At 38.2% G+C, this 17,616-nt stretch overlaps 2 protein-coding genes across 2 annotated transcripts; both read right to left on the bottom strand.

The window, feature by feature from the left end:
• Positions 1-3,621: 3,621 nt before the first annotated feature.
• Positions 3,622-10,719, bottom strand: lrif1 (ligand dependent nuclear receptor interacting factor 1). The gene is made up of 4 exons (XM_056261098.1): positions 10,615-10,719; positions 7,997-9,593; positions 7,675-7,905; positions 3,622-4,667 (listed from the first exon to the last, which is right to left on the bottom strand). The coding sequence occupies exons 1-4, from the start codon at positions 10,620-10,622 to the stop codon at positions 3,705-3,707; spliced, it is 2,799 nt and encodes a 932-aa protein (XP_056117073.1). The 5' UTR covers positions 10,623-10,719; the 3' UTR covers positions 3,622-3,704.
• Positions 10,720-11,477: 758 nt separating this feature from the next.
• On the bottom strand, positions 11,478-16,994 carry apex2 (APEX nuclease (apurinic/apyrimidinic endonuclease) 2). The gene is made up of 6 exons (XM_056261109.1): positions 16,837-16,994; positions 16,657-16,740; positions 16,284-16,464; positions 16,062-16,205; positions 15,787-15,856; positions 11,478-12,712 (listed from the first exon to the last, which is right to left on the bottom strand). The coding sequence occupies exons 1-6, from the start codon at positions 16,949-16,951 to the stop codon at positions 11,615-11,617; spliced, it is 1,692 nt and encodes a 563-aa protein (XP_056117084.1). The 5' UTR covers positions 16,952-16,994; the 3' UTR covers positions 11,478-11,614.
• Between the last annotated feature and the right edge of the window lie 622 nt (positions 16,995-17,616).

The following is a 17,616-nucleotide window of genomic DNA, read 5'->3' as shown; positions in this document are numbered from 1 at the left end:
AAGACCAGGAGGAAGGTTAACTTACCCTCAGATATACCCTGAACTCTGTTGATTAACCCAAAACTTGCTTACTCAAGCTATACTAGTTCTAAAACCTGCTCCGGAGCATCTCATGTTCAGAGAATAAGTTGCAATGGCAATTTTTTCTGTTTGTTTTCTTTTCTCTGAAAGGGTGCTTTTTTCTCATCAATGGCAATATTTTCTAAAAAAACCCCCACATAATTTACATTAAGTGAGGCCCAATTTTTTCAAATACCTTTTTGGCCGTTGCACTGAAGAAGGTTTAGGCAGAAACATTGCTGTTTCACTTTACTGCAATGTGCAGGACTTATCCTTGAAAATGTATTTTTCTACAATTAGATATTGACCGTTGCTGTAACGAAAGCAATGCTAGTAAAAGTTATTATAACAGTATTGTAATGTTTACAATAGGCTGCTTATAAGCATTCATTCCTGTTCTGTATTTTGTATTGCCTTTTGTACAGATTTTATTTTAAATGCCTTTTATACACATGTCTTTGTACTACATCTAATAATCTTAAGTTCCTTTCTGGTCTGTATAGTATGTTACAGTGCAACAAAAATGGAAATACTTGACCTTAAAAATTTCGGAAAAGTGAGCAGACAACACAGTGGTCACACTTACCAGTACCAGACAGTGCAATTAAAGCATTAGATCAACTCTTAAAGGGATACTCCACCAGTTTTTCTTATTAAACTATGTTATTCCCTTAACTAAGACGAGTTGATACATACCTCTCTCGTCTCAGTGCGTGCACTATATCGCTCTGTATTGCCGCAAAACTATGTTAGCACTTAGCTTAGCCCATGCATTAAATATGGGCCAAGCAGAGAAGCGACCAAACACTTCCACGTTTTCCCTATGTAAACACAGTTACTCGAGAAGTGTAACTTGACCTGGGCTGGTGACACAAAATAAACCGTTGCGCTTTTCTAAGCGTTTAAAATTGATGACTATATTGTATGGCGGAATACCATAACAAGTGCTTTTGAGCAGTTCGACTTGGCGCAATAATATCTTCACTAGTGAAAAGTCCTCTTACCGGCTCCCGCTTCCTCTCCCCCTCCCTCTGACATTTCCGTCAATACAACCAACGTGACATGCGCCGGTAGTAGTAGTTCGAGCGGAGTTGACGAAGTAACAGGTTGTTGGAAGCTAGTTAGCATTCTAAACAGCACAGGCTCTCAATTTCGGTCGGCATCTGTTCGCAACAGTCACACTTGCACCACCAATTGCTTTTTGCCCGTGGTCTTTCGCCAGCTCCGGTCTGTTCTGGATCATATCTTTCTTTCCTCTCACGGTCCATAAGAGCTAATTCCTCCTCCGTGTACTCGGGTTCAAACAGATATGGCTCTGGGTCTTCTACAAAGAAGTCATAATCATCTACAAAGTCCGCCATTGCAAATGATTTGCAGTTTGCTAATAGCACAGGTAGTAAAAGCCACGTTGGTTGTATTGACGGAAATGTCAGAGGGAGGGGGAGAGGAAGCGGGAGCCGGTAAGAGGACTTTTCACTAGTGAAGATATTATTGCGCCAAGTCGAACTGCTCAAAAGCACTTGTTATGGTATTCCGCCATACAATATAGTCATCAATTTTAAACGCTTAGAAAAGCGCAACGGTTTATTTTGTGTCACCAGCCCAGGTCAAGTTACACTACTCGAGTAACTGTGTTTACATAGGGAAAACGTGGAAGTGTTTGGTCGCTTCTCTGCTTGGCCCATATTTAATGCATGGGCTAAGCTAAGTGCTAACATGGTTTTGCGGCAATACAGAGCGATATAGTGCACGCACTGAGACGAGAGAGGTATGTATCAACTCGTCTTAGTTAAGGGAATAACATAGTTTAATAAGAAAAACTGGTGGAGTATCCCTTTAAGCTGTGGAAAAAGTTGGAAGAACTTGTGTTGGTATCCAAAATGAAAACTGTTTTTCTGAGTGTTGAGATGTTTTTAAAGAGATCACAAATCATCATCATAAAAAAAATTACATTATTGAATGTTAATAATTAACTGCCGTAAAGGTATTTTTAGAATGTAGTTACTTATGGTAAACTGAACAGTATTGTGACTTCTTCTTCTTCTTCTTTTCTATCATGGCGGATTGCAAGCAACTTAAGGTGCATACCGCCACCTACTGTTCATGAGTGTGTAGCAACATTGTTTTACATCTATTAAATTCTATTTTTTAATTTTGTATTCTGAAGATAAATAAATAATGCTTTCCTTAATCTATAAATATCTTTTATATTTCCTTTATTTCCCAATAATCCTTTAAGACTCCATTCTTGGCCTGTCCTTTCAACTACTCTTCTCAATTTCTCCCTTTCAAGTATTGTGACTTTTGACAATTGATGTTTTATTAACAAGGTTCGGGAGGAACACGTTCTAATGATCAACAATCAAGTCATTCCAACCAGCTGTCAGCAATCAGTAATCAACAGGTCCACTCAATCAGCATGAGTAAAGCCCATAAATATATATGCAGTCGAATCACCCAGTTCTTGACAGTTTTCAGCATCCCTCCACCACCCCATCTCCTCACACTTGCCTAATTATCTTCCTAAACAGAGATACGGGGGAGTACTCTGGGTTCTTGCCCAATTTCCAAGCTCGGAGCCCTCCCCCCGGACAGCACGCCAAATACTCATAACCATTTACTCTCTGATCATTCTTAAGTGTAAACTCCTGAACATATTGATCCACTTGTAACATTTAATGTGTGTAATTTCAACCTAGGAAACCAGCAATGTCTGAAGCAATTAAATCACTGTGTTGATTCTAATAATTAATCATTTGGTATTTACATAAACTTCTTGGCTTCTGTGATTGATTTTAATCTAATGTCCATTTTATGTAGAAATACAGTTGCGAGGTAATACAGTAACATCTGCCATACAATGACGTGTCCATAACAATGTTTGCAGTGTCCTAATCAAGAGTGTCCTAAAAATAAAAAGTTCATTGTGAATCAGCTCTCTGGTCTTCATCTTCTAATCATTTGCTCTATTATGAATTTGAAAACACTTTCTAAATGTTGGCATTGTAAATAATCTGGCACATGCAACAGAGAGAATGTTTTAACGCCACAAACATTTCTGAATGAAACTGTTTTCTTTTATATAAAGACTTTGAAACATTGTCTGAAGCAAAAGGGAGAACCAATTAAAATTGTATATTGTACTAAGATAACTTGGCTAAATGAAGATGCTGCAAAAAGCATTGTACACTAGTAGCGCAACTATTACACAATTAAAAGTACTTTTAGCAAAACATACAAAGATTTCACTTTTTCATATACCAAGCAAAGGGTTCTCCAAAAGTGCATTTTATTTATTAATCACCTTTTTAGTTCGAAATTAGGCAGTTACACTATAAATTTAACTACAGAAAAACAATTACGGGATTAATGAAGGCACATGAATCATACAAAGATGTAAAAAAGATGATGGTATATAAAGTTGCTTAGAAATATTGCAACAAACTATAAATAAGACAAACACAAAAACACTTAGGTACTCAAACACTGAATAAAATATAACTGGAAACAGATTCAGTAATCAAGTTAAAAAGGGAAAAAATGTAATAAAGATGCTGTACATTTTCTCTTAAACATTTAATGGTGGTATTCCCAGTCATATTCAGTCTCTCATGCAGGGTACAGTTAATTAAACATAGACACAACTAAACATTCATGCTTCGTTGCATCCGCTCCAGCGCAGCCTCTTTCTCCTTCAGGAGATCCTTCAAACGTTTGATCCTCTCCTGCCGCTTTATCTCCTCAGCATCCAGCGTTTCCAACGAGTAGAGCGCTTGGGTTGGAAAGTTGTCTATTTCGGGACCTGGGTGTTTCTTAGAGAATGGCATGATGGGGTCGTTTGATGCTGTCTGCACCTGGCTGGTGTCTTGCTGAGATGTTTCAGCATCCGTGTGGCTGCTCGACATGTTAGTGTATTTTGTTCCGCTGAAGCACAGTACAATCTGGTTGTTGCAGTCCTGTAAACTGGATGAAGAGGATGCACTTAAACTATTAGGTGAGGAGAGGTTATTTGAGGATTCACTAGTAGAGCTTACTAATGGAGCCATGTCTTTACATGGACTTGATAACCGTTTCTTAACAGGATATTGATCTTTTGGTTGTAGTCTCTGAGGTTGGCGGCTCTCCAATGGGCTTTTTCTTGTCCCTTTGTGTGATTCGACAACAGAACATGGATTGGGTTTCTCCTGTCTATGGAGTGACGAAGTGGCTTCTGCAAGCCCTAAAACAGTCCCACAGGGACAGGCCGTACACACCTTCCCTTTTTTAGAGCGCGGTGGCGTCTTCCTTACAGAGGTAGGTGAGAAGGGATGACTAGCCGTCTGTGTTGAGTTTTGCTCGGGTGAAGGAGTAAGACACCTTGTATTACCAGTAGACAGCATGTGTTCAGATTGCATATGAACCTTATCGGCTGCAGATTCTGTTGGTGAACAAACCTGTTCTTGACAGTTCTGTGAGACCAAACCGTTTTCCATGGGAACAACTGAGGATTTAAAGGAAGGTGAAATGTTACAGGGTTTTAGAGAGAGAATATTGTGACTCCCATCCTGCTTCTGCTTTTTTCTTTTGACCTTCAGACGTTCATCGTCCTCCGTTTTTGTGTAGGGAACCTATAGATACAGCAAATGAACAAAACACATGAAACTAATCAGTGTGGTTGCTATGAGCCCTATCTCCTCCAAAACAAGTTTTCAGTCAGGCAAGTTACTCCCCCCAAGGACAAACTGGAGAAAGAGATAAACATGTAAGAGCTGGGCAGGAAATCATAAAAAAAATTAAGCATAAAAAAGTAAATTTGTCCTTAATTTATGAAATATAAAAAAATTATATATTAGTAATATTTATATACTATAATAGTATTTATTCATATTTTAATTAGCTACTATTACTCTATTTTTCATTTTAATTTTAGTTTACATTTGAGAAATTTAATTTGATGTTTTTGTCATTTTATGATTTTTGTTTTTAAATATATTTCTATTTAACTTTAATTTTTATTTTTAGTCATTTTAATACTTCAATTTAAACTTGTTTTATTTCAGTTGGTTGCCAAGGCAACATTTCTAAATTTAATTTTGTAAGTTTGTTTTTCATCTAGTATTTATATTTTATTTATTTCAGACTTATTTCAATTAGCAAAAAAAAATAAAAAAAATTATAGTTTAAAGGCACACTGTGGAATTTTTGGCCACTAGGGTGCGCTCGACCTGTAATTTTCACGTCTAGTGCCCCTAGAGGCCACAAGCGCCGCAGCATTGTCGCAAAAGTCAACAAACAGTCAACCTCCCGTGTCTTTATCTTTTACAGTCTATGGTCTTTATGTGAGTGCAGACGGCATTTGATTTGTATGTTGGAGAAAGTTAATCGATTCACTACTGACCAAAATAATAATATAAATATAAGATTAATAATATAAATCCTATAAAGAAAACAAATTGAATAAAAGTAGCATACGCAGAAAACAATGTCTGATCAGGTAAGTCGCATTGACAAGGGTTGCCCAATCCTGCTCCTGCCGATCGTCTGTCCTGCACAGTTCATCTCCAACCTTAATCAAACGCACCTGAAGCAAACAAACGTCTTCAGGATCTCTTTGCAATGGGTTGGAGATGAAATCGAGTAGTCGGGAAATCGTGTAACAAAACTGATATAACTCACTACATATTTCCGTTATTTGTAGTCTTCAGTTTGTTTTTCCTTTTACACAAATACAAACATATATGAGCTGAAAGTAAAAAAAACATTTACATTTACATTTGTATACGGCAGTATGTTGTGACTTATATCAGTTTTGTTACACGAATTCGCAGTAAATATTACATTATATATACACTTTTATGCCGATGTTTATTTTAAACTCCCTTTTTCTTTTTTTGGTCTCCTCTGACAAAATCTTTGCTTTCTTCGCTTTCTTCCGAGTAGCTGTTGATTCAGCCATGACGAGAACATACAGACGTTAGAATTGAGCTCTCACGTTAGAATTTGAGGAAGTTGGGGTGGTGGGGGAAGTGACGTATGCCGTAAAGCGGTCGAATTTTGTAGTTCTTTTTGTGCTCGGGTTCCTACCCGAAACCCGAAGTTACATAGTGCTAGTAAAAGCATTACAGACACCTTCAGGCTTCGGCAGACGTGTCATTCAACCTATTGTAAGTCGATGTACCATCTCAATGGGTTTTGGTAATATATTATAAAGGTTGAAAAGTTCCACAGTGTGCCTTTAAGTAAACAATAATACAGATTTGAAAATATTTTAAAATAATATCTTCTTAAATACACAATAAAACTGCATGCACTGTACATTACAACCAGAGCCAACCCTGGCCTCCCTGGGGCCCTAAGCAAAAATCTGTTAAGGGGCCCCGGCCCTCCTACCTGACCCATGAGCCATGCCATTGCCACACAGTCACACCTGACACCCCAGTTCTCCCACTACAATCCTCCCTCATTTAGTTAGTACTAATGAAAATGTAATTCCTGATATCAGAAATAGACATATTTTATATTAATATCAATAATTCACATTTTAAATAGTACAAATATAATTATTGATATCAAAAATGTATCCTGTGAATTAATAAAAGCTAAAATGGCTTGCCATTGCATGTCACTGTTTTAAATGATAAAAGCAATAATTGATACTTGATGGTTATTATTTACTGAGGGATGTGCATCCATATTGACCAGTATATGTCCAGCCAATCAACATTTTAAATGCAATATAGTCAATGTCAATAGATTGCTTTCCATCTTGCTTTATTGCAGAGTTGTAACTAAACTGACTTGGAGACTAGCCTAGATAATCATTATCTTGTTTTAAAAGTATGAGCGCCTAATGAGGAGTGCCATAACGCCCATATTGCACTGGTAACTGGTCCCCATAGATGTTTTACTGGAAAGTGCGCGTTTCGTGCACGCGCATATGAACTCATGTTAACGAGAGACGCGGTTATCTTTTCCGAGCTGCAGTTTATAAACAAACACCGTTGCCCTTTGTATTATCAAACGTAATCTCATGAAAGTGCGTATCTATACCACGAATTTAATTTCTCGTGCTATTTATACGCCAAAAATCTTTTTTGCGTGCATATGCTACGCACTGTAAATCTCTTGGGTAAGGATAAGGATTAGGGTTGTGGAGTGCATGCATATTAAACGCCAAAAAGTGCGAATCATATGCACACGAAAACTGCGTAGGCCTATCATATGCACGCAAAAACTATTTTTGCCGTATAAATGGCACGAGAAATTCTTGGTATAGATACGCGCTTTCATGAGATCGGGTTGGTTAGACAGACAGATAGAGAGAGATGCACATCAACTTAACTTTACTGTTCTTTGCTGACATCAAACTTAGAATGAGAGAACACAAGTCTGCCTGATCGCTGTTCCTGCAATTCACTCACATGGTGTTTTTCTCTCAGTCTCTCTTTTCGTGACCAGTCGGATAGTTCCGCTTAATTATCTCATCGATGTTGTAAACTTTGATTGACGCGCTTTGACACGAAGGGGAGGCGGGGCCTTGAGTAATTTGCGGGGCCCTACGCAGCTTGCGTAGTGTGCGTATAGGGAGGATCGGCTCTGATTACAACAGACTGGATGCACAAATATGCAACTCACCTGGATCATCTGCTGTATTTTTGACTGCAGCTTTGAATCCTGGAGGACTTTACGAAGGCCGTCTAATGTGCGTTTGTTTATGATAAGTCTCTCTGTTTGTTGATCTGGCTTCACAGCTGGCTTTGCTCTTTGCAAGCGAATTTGTACATCAGAGGTGATGCCGAATTCTTTTTTCAGCTGACAGTCACTCTTGGGTTGACGACTCTGATCAGGGGCTTGATTTCCAATGACCTGAAACAGAAGAGAGAACACATCAAATACATATCAGGCTTTTGAAAGATATTACATTACTATTTTACAAAACGTAATCTTGGTATATTACCTTTTCAGTATTGTCAGTGGCTTGAACACAGAAATGTTGGCGCTGTTCCACCAGGCTGACAGTTTCAGCGACAGCTACATCAGCTTGATATCTTGTCTCTGGCGGACTTCTACTCAAGTCTTTATCTGCCTCCATATCCACATTTTCAGAAACACAACTCAAGTTACTTTCAGCCATTTCATTTTCCTTGACCTGCTCATCATCCACATTCATTTTGTCATCATCCGTTTTAGCAGAAGAATCCTCCAAAACATCATCTTTTTCCATTTCTGCATGTGCCGTTTTCCCCCCTTCATTCAGAGAGACAGATTTTGCCACTTTTTCACCTGACTTTGGTGGTATATATGAGACAAATATTACATTAGAGTCTTCATCGCTCTCATCCACCTCTGTTTGACTTGGTGTGGGCAAATTACCCGGGGCGCCTCCCAGGCACGTGGACGTCTCCTCATCATCATCATCATCACAGAGATCAATGATTTCACTAACACTTTTTGGAGGGGCTCGCTTAGAAGAGTTGGACCCCAGAGCGGAGCTGGCGGGCAGGGCAGGAGAAGTGCTGGCAACAACCTTTTTTCCACCTTCGCTGATCATCACATCCTTGGCGATCTCAGAATTTTTCTTAGCCACAAAATAGACTTTCCCGTTGCACATGACCAATGCGTTGTCCTTGCCCGGAGTGATCTTTTCTTGGCTGGCCTGAGGAGGTGTGGCTTTACTTGCCGTCATTTCATTTGCCATACCAACCGAGCGCTTGACTGCTTTTAAGATGTCAGAGGTCATGTTGGGTGTCGATAAAGGTACAAGGCAAGGAGCGGTTGCGCCTGTTCCCTCCTGGACAATCCATTTAATGGGAGTATTCGCTTCTTCATTAGTTTTAGCAACACAAACCGGTGTTGGCAAGTTTTCAGGAGGGTTTATTAGACTCGGCTTAGTAAGCAAAAGCATTTGCTGGGCAGAATTTAGCTTCACAGAGTTCACAGGAGACACAAGCACAACAGTGGGCGGACCCTTTCCAAGGTTAGGAGTGTAATTCACAGAGTTCATTATCCGGCATTTGATGGACTGCGGGAGTGCAGTTGCCGGCAGAGTCCTAACTTTCGCATTCGGTGGGATCTGCAGGAAATGACCGTTTGGGAGAACAGGTGACTTGACGGTAACAGGCAGCGTTTGAACCGCTGTCATGCTCTGTCCATTGGGTTGAGGTGGTAACTGGACTGTATACTGGGAAAGCGAGTGTGTTGTAAGAGGAACATGCATTTGCTTTTGATTGTGAATGGTGAAGTTATTAATAACACTGGGTTGAGTTTTGATGGAGTTAGTCAAAGTTCTAAACTCTGGCAGTGTTTTTAGAACAACCCGTCCATCTGCTATGGGCTGAAGCGAGGGAAGTCGAGTCTGTGTTTGAGATGAAGACGCAGCAGGAGGATGAACAGGTTTTGAAAAAGCTTTCAGGTGTAGATCTACATTGTCTCTTTCCGTATTAAACGGCGTCTGAAAAAACTGACCGTTCACTTTCTGGACAGGGATCAACTTCATGACGTTTTTCCCATCTGGTCCCACTGCAGGCATTGCTTGGTAGTAGACTCCAGTTCCACTAAAAGATGAAGAAAAAAACATAAACAATGTATATTGTATTAACTGTGAAAATACTATACAAATCAGAACTATCAAGGACTGAGTAATAAGATCAAACTCATATATATAATATATATATATATATATATAATATATATATATATATATATATATTATATATATATATATATATATATATATATATATATATATATATATATATATATATATATATACATACATACACACTCTCTCACACACACACACACACACCACTGTTCAGTAAAGGGGATCAATAAGATTTTTTCAGCAGACATTAAACTGTTCAAAAGTGACAGGAATCTTTTCTGGCATTATAAATGTATTTATCATTTCAAATAATTTTTTCATAAATGTTAAATTGTTCCTAATCAGCATATCAGATTGATTTCTAAAGGATCTTGTGACAGTGAAGACTGGAGTAATGAAAATCAGTTTTGCCATCACAAGAATAAATAACTTTTTAAAATACATTAAATACAAGTTATATTTATATTGTAATATTTCACAATATTACTGTTTCTACTATGAATCCAACCTTTCAAAAACATGAAAGGTTGGATTCAAAGACCCCAAACTTATCAATGATGATAACATGTTTATGGTTTTTAACTGTTTACCTGTGGCATTCAATGTCACAATAATAAATGCCTTCAATTTAAAAAATACCAATAACAAAAACATGGAAAATAAAGTAGCACAAAAGTACTTAATTTGTCAAGTAGTAACCAAGTGTAAAATTGTAGACATTAAGCATCACCTGAATATTGATTCGGCTCAGCTGTTATCTGTCCGCTCATTCAAGTAAACCTTTGTTAAAATAGGTCTCGAGTTTCTATTGATATGTCTTTTTAAATTTTGATCGGTTTTGCTTGTTTCCAGAGGTAAGATAACATTACGCGCGCGCGACACCAATAAAACACTCGCCATTTTAGACGAGCTTGCAACAAGCGAGAACACGTACGATTGTTAATGTGTAGACGCAGAGCTCATAAACTTACCACTCCATCACGACTACCTGTAGACATCACACTTCAAGAAATAATTAGTGTCGATGTTTTTCTCCGCGTACCGTTAGATTTTATCCACAAACTTGAACAGCTCTCTTCACAGGATGTGAAATAGTCACACCGGAAATGCGTTAATCAAAATAAAAGACACCTGACTGAAGCCTGCTGTGAAAGGGGAGAAGAAAATAATAACGAAGAAAAAAAAGAAAGACAAGAAAGGAGAGAAAATGACCTAAAGAACAAGCAAAAGCGAATTAATTATTAAATGAACAACGAAAGAAAAGGATCAGGAAAGGAAAAAGAAATGAATGACAAATGAAGAAAGAAAGAAAGAAAACTAAAGTATGAGAAAGATAATGGGTTTAAAGAAAGGAGATTAATAAATGAATAACAGATGAAAAGGGACAGGAAAGAAAGCAAAATAAATAAAAGAAAACAATTAAATTAAATGGAAAAACAAAAGCACAAAAGAGAAGAGCAAATGGGACGAAAAGATGTGAATGCAAAAAAAAATGATAAATGCAAGACATTGTATAACACAGTGATCTGATCACATCAAAGATTACATATTAAATTGAATGAGTTATATTGTTTAATTAATTATTCCATGTACAATATTTAACAGAACACAAATGCCTTTATATTTAGAGGCTTTCATTCTCCAGCAGTTCCTGCTTAGTTGCCTAATTTTAAATTCAGTTTATGGTAAAGGTCTGTTTAATTTCATATAACTCACAATGGGAACTCAATTTCCTTATCAGGTAGTGATGAAGAGAAGATAGAACCTGAGATATTCCATGATTATCACTGGATTTCTGCAGTGTCTGAAAATACACTGACAACAGCACCCAAGCTGAAAAAGAGCATTATTTATTTCTGTCTCTATTGTTAGTTGAACAATAAAAATGGTACATATAAAACCAACACAGTGCACATACATGTACACTCAAAACATGAAATACAGTATGCATAAAGATTCCTTGACTTTAATCTATTTTCCTTTTTCTACCCAGGCGAAAAAATTACACCTGGCCTGAGCATTGGAGGCATGGCCTTGAGGACGGGCACATACAAAAAACTGCCGGCCTAGATTAGGTCCTGCTTTTTTCACAGTCCTTAAAACACAGGGCTCATTGTGTGATTTACAAAGTGGCGGCTGAGGAGGCCCATGCAAAACAGTTTTCCAAAAACCAGTGCATGGCCCTTTCTTACAGTCCTTTGACTTGTCTATGGATGTAGATTCTCCTTCCACTTCATCCTGATTTTCATTCTCCATCTCCGTTAACTTGGAGAGATTTGTCTCCTTTTGCGCATCACTGGGGCAGCTTCTAGTGTTGCTCTCACTACCAGGGCCATCCTGAGAGGATTCTGCCTGTTTTAAGCCCAAGTTCCCCCTTGAAGGTATCAACAGTGTTTGTTTAGGCTTAAAGAAAGCTAAAAGACTTCCTTTAGCATTACTTTCCGTTTTCGTCTGCTTGCTTCTTTTGGCTTTGTGTCCATTTGTGTCTGCTTCTCTATCTGTAGGTCTCTTCTTTGCAACACTGTTCCCCTGTACCACAGGATTCAGGTTTTCCCGAATTTCCCCAGCATCCTGTGATCCAGGTAGACTCTCTACACTCCCTTTAGAAACGCTCTGTTTCTCAGGAACTTTTACTAAGAAGCGTGAAAGTTTCTGCTGTTTGCCAATGAACTCTGGCATGTGCCGTGTGCACAGGGGCGGGCACTTCGGACTAAACTGGAGGGTACAGCTGAGCTGCGCCCATACAGGACAATGATCGGATCCCTCCACCTCTGGCATAATGTCCACGCCAATAAAGCCCGTCTCCACCAGAGGGCGGTCAGAGAAGATGTAGTCGATGCGTGTGCCGTAGTTGGTCTGCCTGGCACCCGTGAGTGTAGACCAGCACGTGAAGGCATTGGAGCGCTTTGGGTGAAAATGGCGGAAAGAGTCCACAAACTTGCCACCAGAGGCAGAATTCTGGGAGATGTCTGCAAGATCATCTTCAGTATTTCCATTTTCTGTATTTTCTTCTGTTTCAAACAGGAAATGATCCAGCCACTTCCTCCCAGGATTATCTTCAAAGTTATCCTAAATAACAGAACAGTAATAGGAGAAGGTTTGAGTTAGTTTGCATGTAGTGTAAGACTGGGGAAATTCGAAAATGCCGGGCCGTCTGTTTGAGGAACGACTACTCCCCGAGGAGACAAAGGACGTTTCTGGAAAATTAACATTTGAACTCTCTCTTCCGAAATTAACATCCCCATCCTAGACGCAAGTCTCACCTCAGCATCGTCTTAATCTACGTCTCTTTCCCTTGGCACCCCATTCCCCCATCCCTTCTCGCTTTCATGCTGAGATCACCTGAAATAGCTCTTGTAAATTTAAGATTTTGTCCTATACAGTCACAACAAGACATTTGCCTGATCACCTAATTTCTCTATTTGTGGCCTTGCTGCATTGGGTGACCACAGTAAAATCTCATTGGTCAAAAATACTGTTCCACATATCATTATATGGAGAGCATCATTTGGGTTCCGGAAGTAAAATTTATTTCAGTTTCTCTATAGGGGATTTATTTTTTAACTTATAAACCTTTAAAGACAGACCTACTGTAAGCTATGGAGGTTGTTAAGTCAATGGTATATTCTTCTCTCTTAAAGCCATTAGCCTGCTGTAGCCATTAGCCTTTAGAAATTAAACTTTTCCCCTGTTGTATAATTCACAGGACCGGAAACCAGTTATTTTGCAGAGAGATCTCTTATTTATTTTATCATATCATAATATCAAGACATAGGAGAGAGAGACAATTGACCAAACAAATGTCTTCATTCTAGCTTCTCTGTTCCTCTGGACAAAGAGGATGGGTTTTATATGCCACTAACCAAAAATACTCCATTACCAGGGGAACATATGGTTTCTATTTAACATGGAATGTATATCCCATCGCTATGCTTCGGTGGAAACTTCATACATTCCATGTCTCTAACTACCAGCACACACTCTCTCACCCCCGTTTATGCAGTCTAGCTTGACCCAATGTCTCTCTCACACACATGTATTCAAGAACACTATGATTCACAAAATACAATGATTACAAATGATTATGGATACAAATAAAAAGTAATAATACAGATACTTAATACAACTGATTATGAATATTAATAAAAAGTAATAAAAATACTGAAGATAATATTAAATTAGGACATTTTAGTCTTCACCCGCATTATTTAAACTTTTTTAAATAATTGTGTTGAACAGCAGACTTCCGTGTAAAGAAGTCATTACCTAAGATTTTAAAAAGTAATCTTTACCAATCAGAGAATTATGGGGAGCAAATCATGCCAAAAGAACTCTAGCACCCACCCACTCCCACGAATCACTGTGCCTATGCTATGTATATATATATATATATATATATATATATATATAGAGAGAGAGAGAGAGAGAGAGAGAAAATTACTTCTAGAACCAAGGCCACTGAAAAAGTAGGAAGGCACTGTTGCTCTCTAATAGAGATGCGCGGTTGGCGGTTACAGCCGCGGACTCCGCGGATAAACCGCGGATCGGGCGGATGACGGGACGAAAAAAAATATTTTAATTAAATTCGGGCGGGTGGCGGGCGGTTGAAACAATCAAATGAAAAATATACATTGTTAAATATTGTCATCTGACTATACCTACTTCCAAAAAAAAAAAAAACGAGCACACTTTGAAATAGTCAAATTTTCATCAGCTAGTCGAGTCTATGCAGAGACTGCTAGTTATCAGAGATGGCAACGCCGGCGAAATAGCTATGTGACAAACTCAAAAAAGGAGAATTAAAAACAAAGGAAATAGAAGGTCAGAAAAGTGTTGTCTGGAAAAAGTTGTGCGCTCTCTTGATATGCGCCCGTTCAATATTGTTTCTGGTAAAGGATTCCACCAAGTGGCCCAGACGTTGATTGACATTGGAGCTAAGTTCGGTGCTGTTGACGCTGGACGAGCCTGTTCTGAAGACTCCCGTTAATTTTGAATGCACGGGAAGAGAGCGGAGAGCGCGTCTTTTTCAGGCACAGTGCAATTCATTTTATACCATCAACAGGCCTAACAATCATATAATAAACTATAGAGCCTCGATCAGGGGCGTAGAATTTAGTAGGGACGCTAGGGACGTGTCCCTACCAATATCCAGTGACAATTATATATCCCTAGCAATAATTTCGATCAAAACTTAAAATATATTTATAAATGAATGTCCCCGTCCCCACCAATTTCAAAATCAAACCTACGCCACTGGCCTCGATATTAAAGAAACGCCGAAGTCACTATAGGCTTTTTCGTTGGTGCGCCATCAGCTATGTCTACAAAAGACAGATGAAATCTAATATTAATAATTGATCCATGTCGGTATACACAGCCTAATATTTTATAATGAAAAATAGCCTACACAATCAAGATAGACTATTTACTTTTTAGCCTATTTATTAAATCCAGGAAATTGGTTAATGAAACATGGATTAAAATGAAGATACAATTAATACAAAACGAAATTCGCTTTACAGAAAGGCTTTGTGCTTTTTTGAGGCCTCTGTGAAAGTTTGAAAGTCTTTTAGTGCCGCTTTCTGAGTGTTCGCGTCCGTAATGGAGAACTGTCACGTAACATTGTTGGCGCCCCATACAATAGCAGGATGTTGAAATTATGTGCCAAAATGCGTTTTCTATTAGGCTACAATGAAAATATTGTACAGTAGCCTATCAGATAAGGTCAGGTTTGCCGAAGTGCGTTTAATTTAGGCTATTTATTTATTTTTGTCCCTGCGCGCCGATCGGAGACGGAGTTCACTGCTGATATTCTGAGAGCTTTCTAGTCTCGCGGCTGTCATCAGCAGCGCCTTGTATCGCCCAATCAGCGGATGGCGGGCAGGTGCGGTTTTGAAAATTGTTCAAAAACGTTGGTGCGGATGGATGGCGGACTGATGATGAGTTTTGTGATGCGGTTGCAGATGAAATAATAGCCCATCCACGCATCTCTACTCTCTAATACAAATCAAATATGACTGGCTGCAAATGTGGCGCATCATCAAGCTTTTTTTCTTTTATTGTGTCGACTTTTATTACTTCTTGTGCCTGGTTAAATTGTGTCAACTGAAATCATGATGAAGGAACATGGTTTACGGACTTACCACATCATCTGGGTTGCAGTGGTCTATGGGTCTGTGAGAGGTGTTCACATCACCCAAAACGATCACATGACTGAAGAGAGACAGAGGGATGCATTGTTCAAACAAAAAGACACATTATATCTTAGAAGAATCTTGATAACAATTTGAGAAGGAGGACCAATAAGACAGAATTATAGCAACATAAAGAAAGAACTTATTACCAATATATCAGGGAATAACATGCCACGTTGTGTGTGTGTGTGAGAACAGGTAATGGTTTGAGCTCTCTCTCTCACCTCCCCGAGCTCAAGATGGCTTCAGCTCTGCACTGGAGGAGTTGGTAAAACTGCAGCTTGTACTGTTTTCTCTCAGGTTTGTCCGGGTCAGCTCGAGGACAATAAACATTGATAACAGTCAGCTTCTGTGGTCCATCTCTCCCCCTGAAAATAAAAGAAATATCTGAAGCTTTCAAAACCTGTTAAGCTTTTCTAAAACTAGTCTAAAGTTAAGACCCTTACATGAAGTGATGCTGGGTGATGACAGCCCTTCCTTCATTGTCTAGTGCCAGAAGCTCATCACTGGACAACTCTAACTGGTCACCATAGCAACCAACAGCCTCTCCCTGATTGGCGATCAGACCTGTCAATCCTTCCTCGGCCAGGAATGGAGTAGCGGTATCTTTACAGTAGGTCGCGACACCTGGGCACGGAGTAAATGTTGTTCATCTCATACTCAGTACAGTACTTGTCATTTGCAATTGCAATTTGCAAACCGAGACAAAATATATTTTAAAAATACAAAATATTGGAATTAATCTAATGCTAAAATCAATCAAGTATTTAAAGTCATTTTGCATATTTTACTGACAGAATGTACTGTAGGCTGCTTTACCTGAGTATCCACCTCGTCCTCGGCTAAAACTAAAGTATGAATTGTAGCCATCAACAATCGCTGTTTTCTCATCCAACAGGTCACCTGCAAACAATGTGCAATTGCTGAGCTGTTAAGTTATTAAAAATAAGGGTGCTATATGAACCCAATTCAAAGTCCCGCGTTACTTAAAACACTTACGGGTAACTTTAGTCTCTTGAACGCAGATTATATCGGCATCAAATGAATCCAGAATTTTCTTGATACCATTTTTAAATGTTCGTATCCCGTTTATGTTCCATGTTACAATCTTCATGTTTATCTGTCAAAAAGGTCGGAGAGCTCAAGCAGAACGCAAGTGTGTGAAGTATCGACCTTATTTTTGTCTATCTCATAGCTTTTCAAAATAAAAGTCTTTACACATATACACTAGTATGCAGTTTCCACCATGCATTTTAGTGTAGCTTTTAAAAAAACAACAACATTTTTTATATATAAAACTATTAATTTATAATGAATACATTGTATTTTATATATTTTCTAGAGATTAAGGTTGTGTACAGACTCACTTCTAAAAGAAATAATTACAGAAGTCAAAAGTACATGTAATATTTTTTAAACACGTAGGCCTTAATTTGATTACCACAAGCCATTCAAACACAAAATTAAAAATGTACACATTTTCTATTAATGTTACAACTCACCCTATTCTTGTAATATCTGATATTCTTTCAGATGAATTAAGACCTTTAAAATCAGTTACATTTAATATTTTTTCTAACATGATTACTGACCAATTAAATCTAGGCAAAATATGTATTTAAAGATGTCACAAAAAATTTATAAATGTAATTTTATATAAATATTTCATTATTTAGGGTTTTGTTATTGTAATTTTTTTTGTTTTTGTTTTTAATTTTGACGTGTCTATTTATTTGAACTTTACTCAATTAAAAAAATGTGTAGTCTGTGCTAGTTTTC

The sequence above is a fragment of the Rhinichthys klamathensis genome, unplaced genomic scaffold (assembly GCF_029890125.1).
Source record: "Rhinichthys klamathensis goyatoka isolate OS25496 unplaced genomic scaffold, OSU_Roscu_1.1 h1tg000180l_1, whole genome shotgun sequence".
In the NCBI taxonomy this organism is placed as follows: Eukaryota; Metazoa; Chordata; class Actinopteri; order Cypriniformes; family Leuciscidae; genus Rhinichthys; species Rhinichthys klamathensis.
Note: the sequence above shows the minus strand (reverse complement) of the source record. Positions and strands in the feature narration are given on the sequence as shown.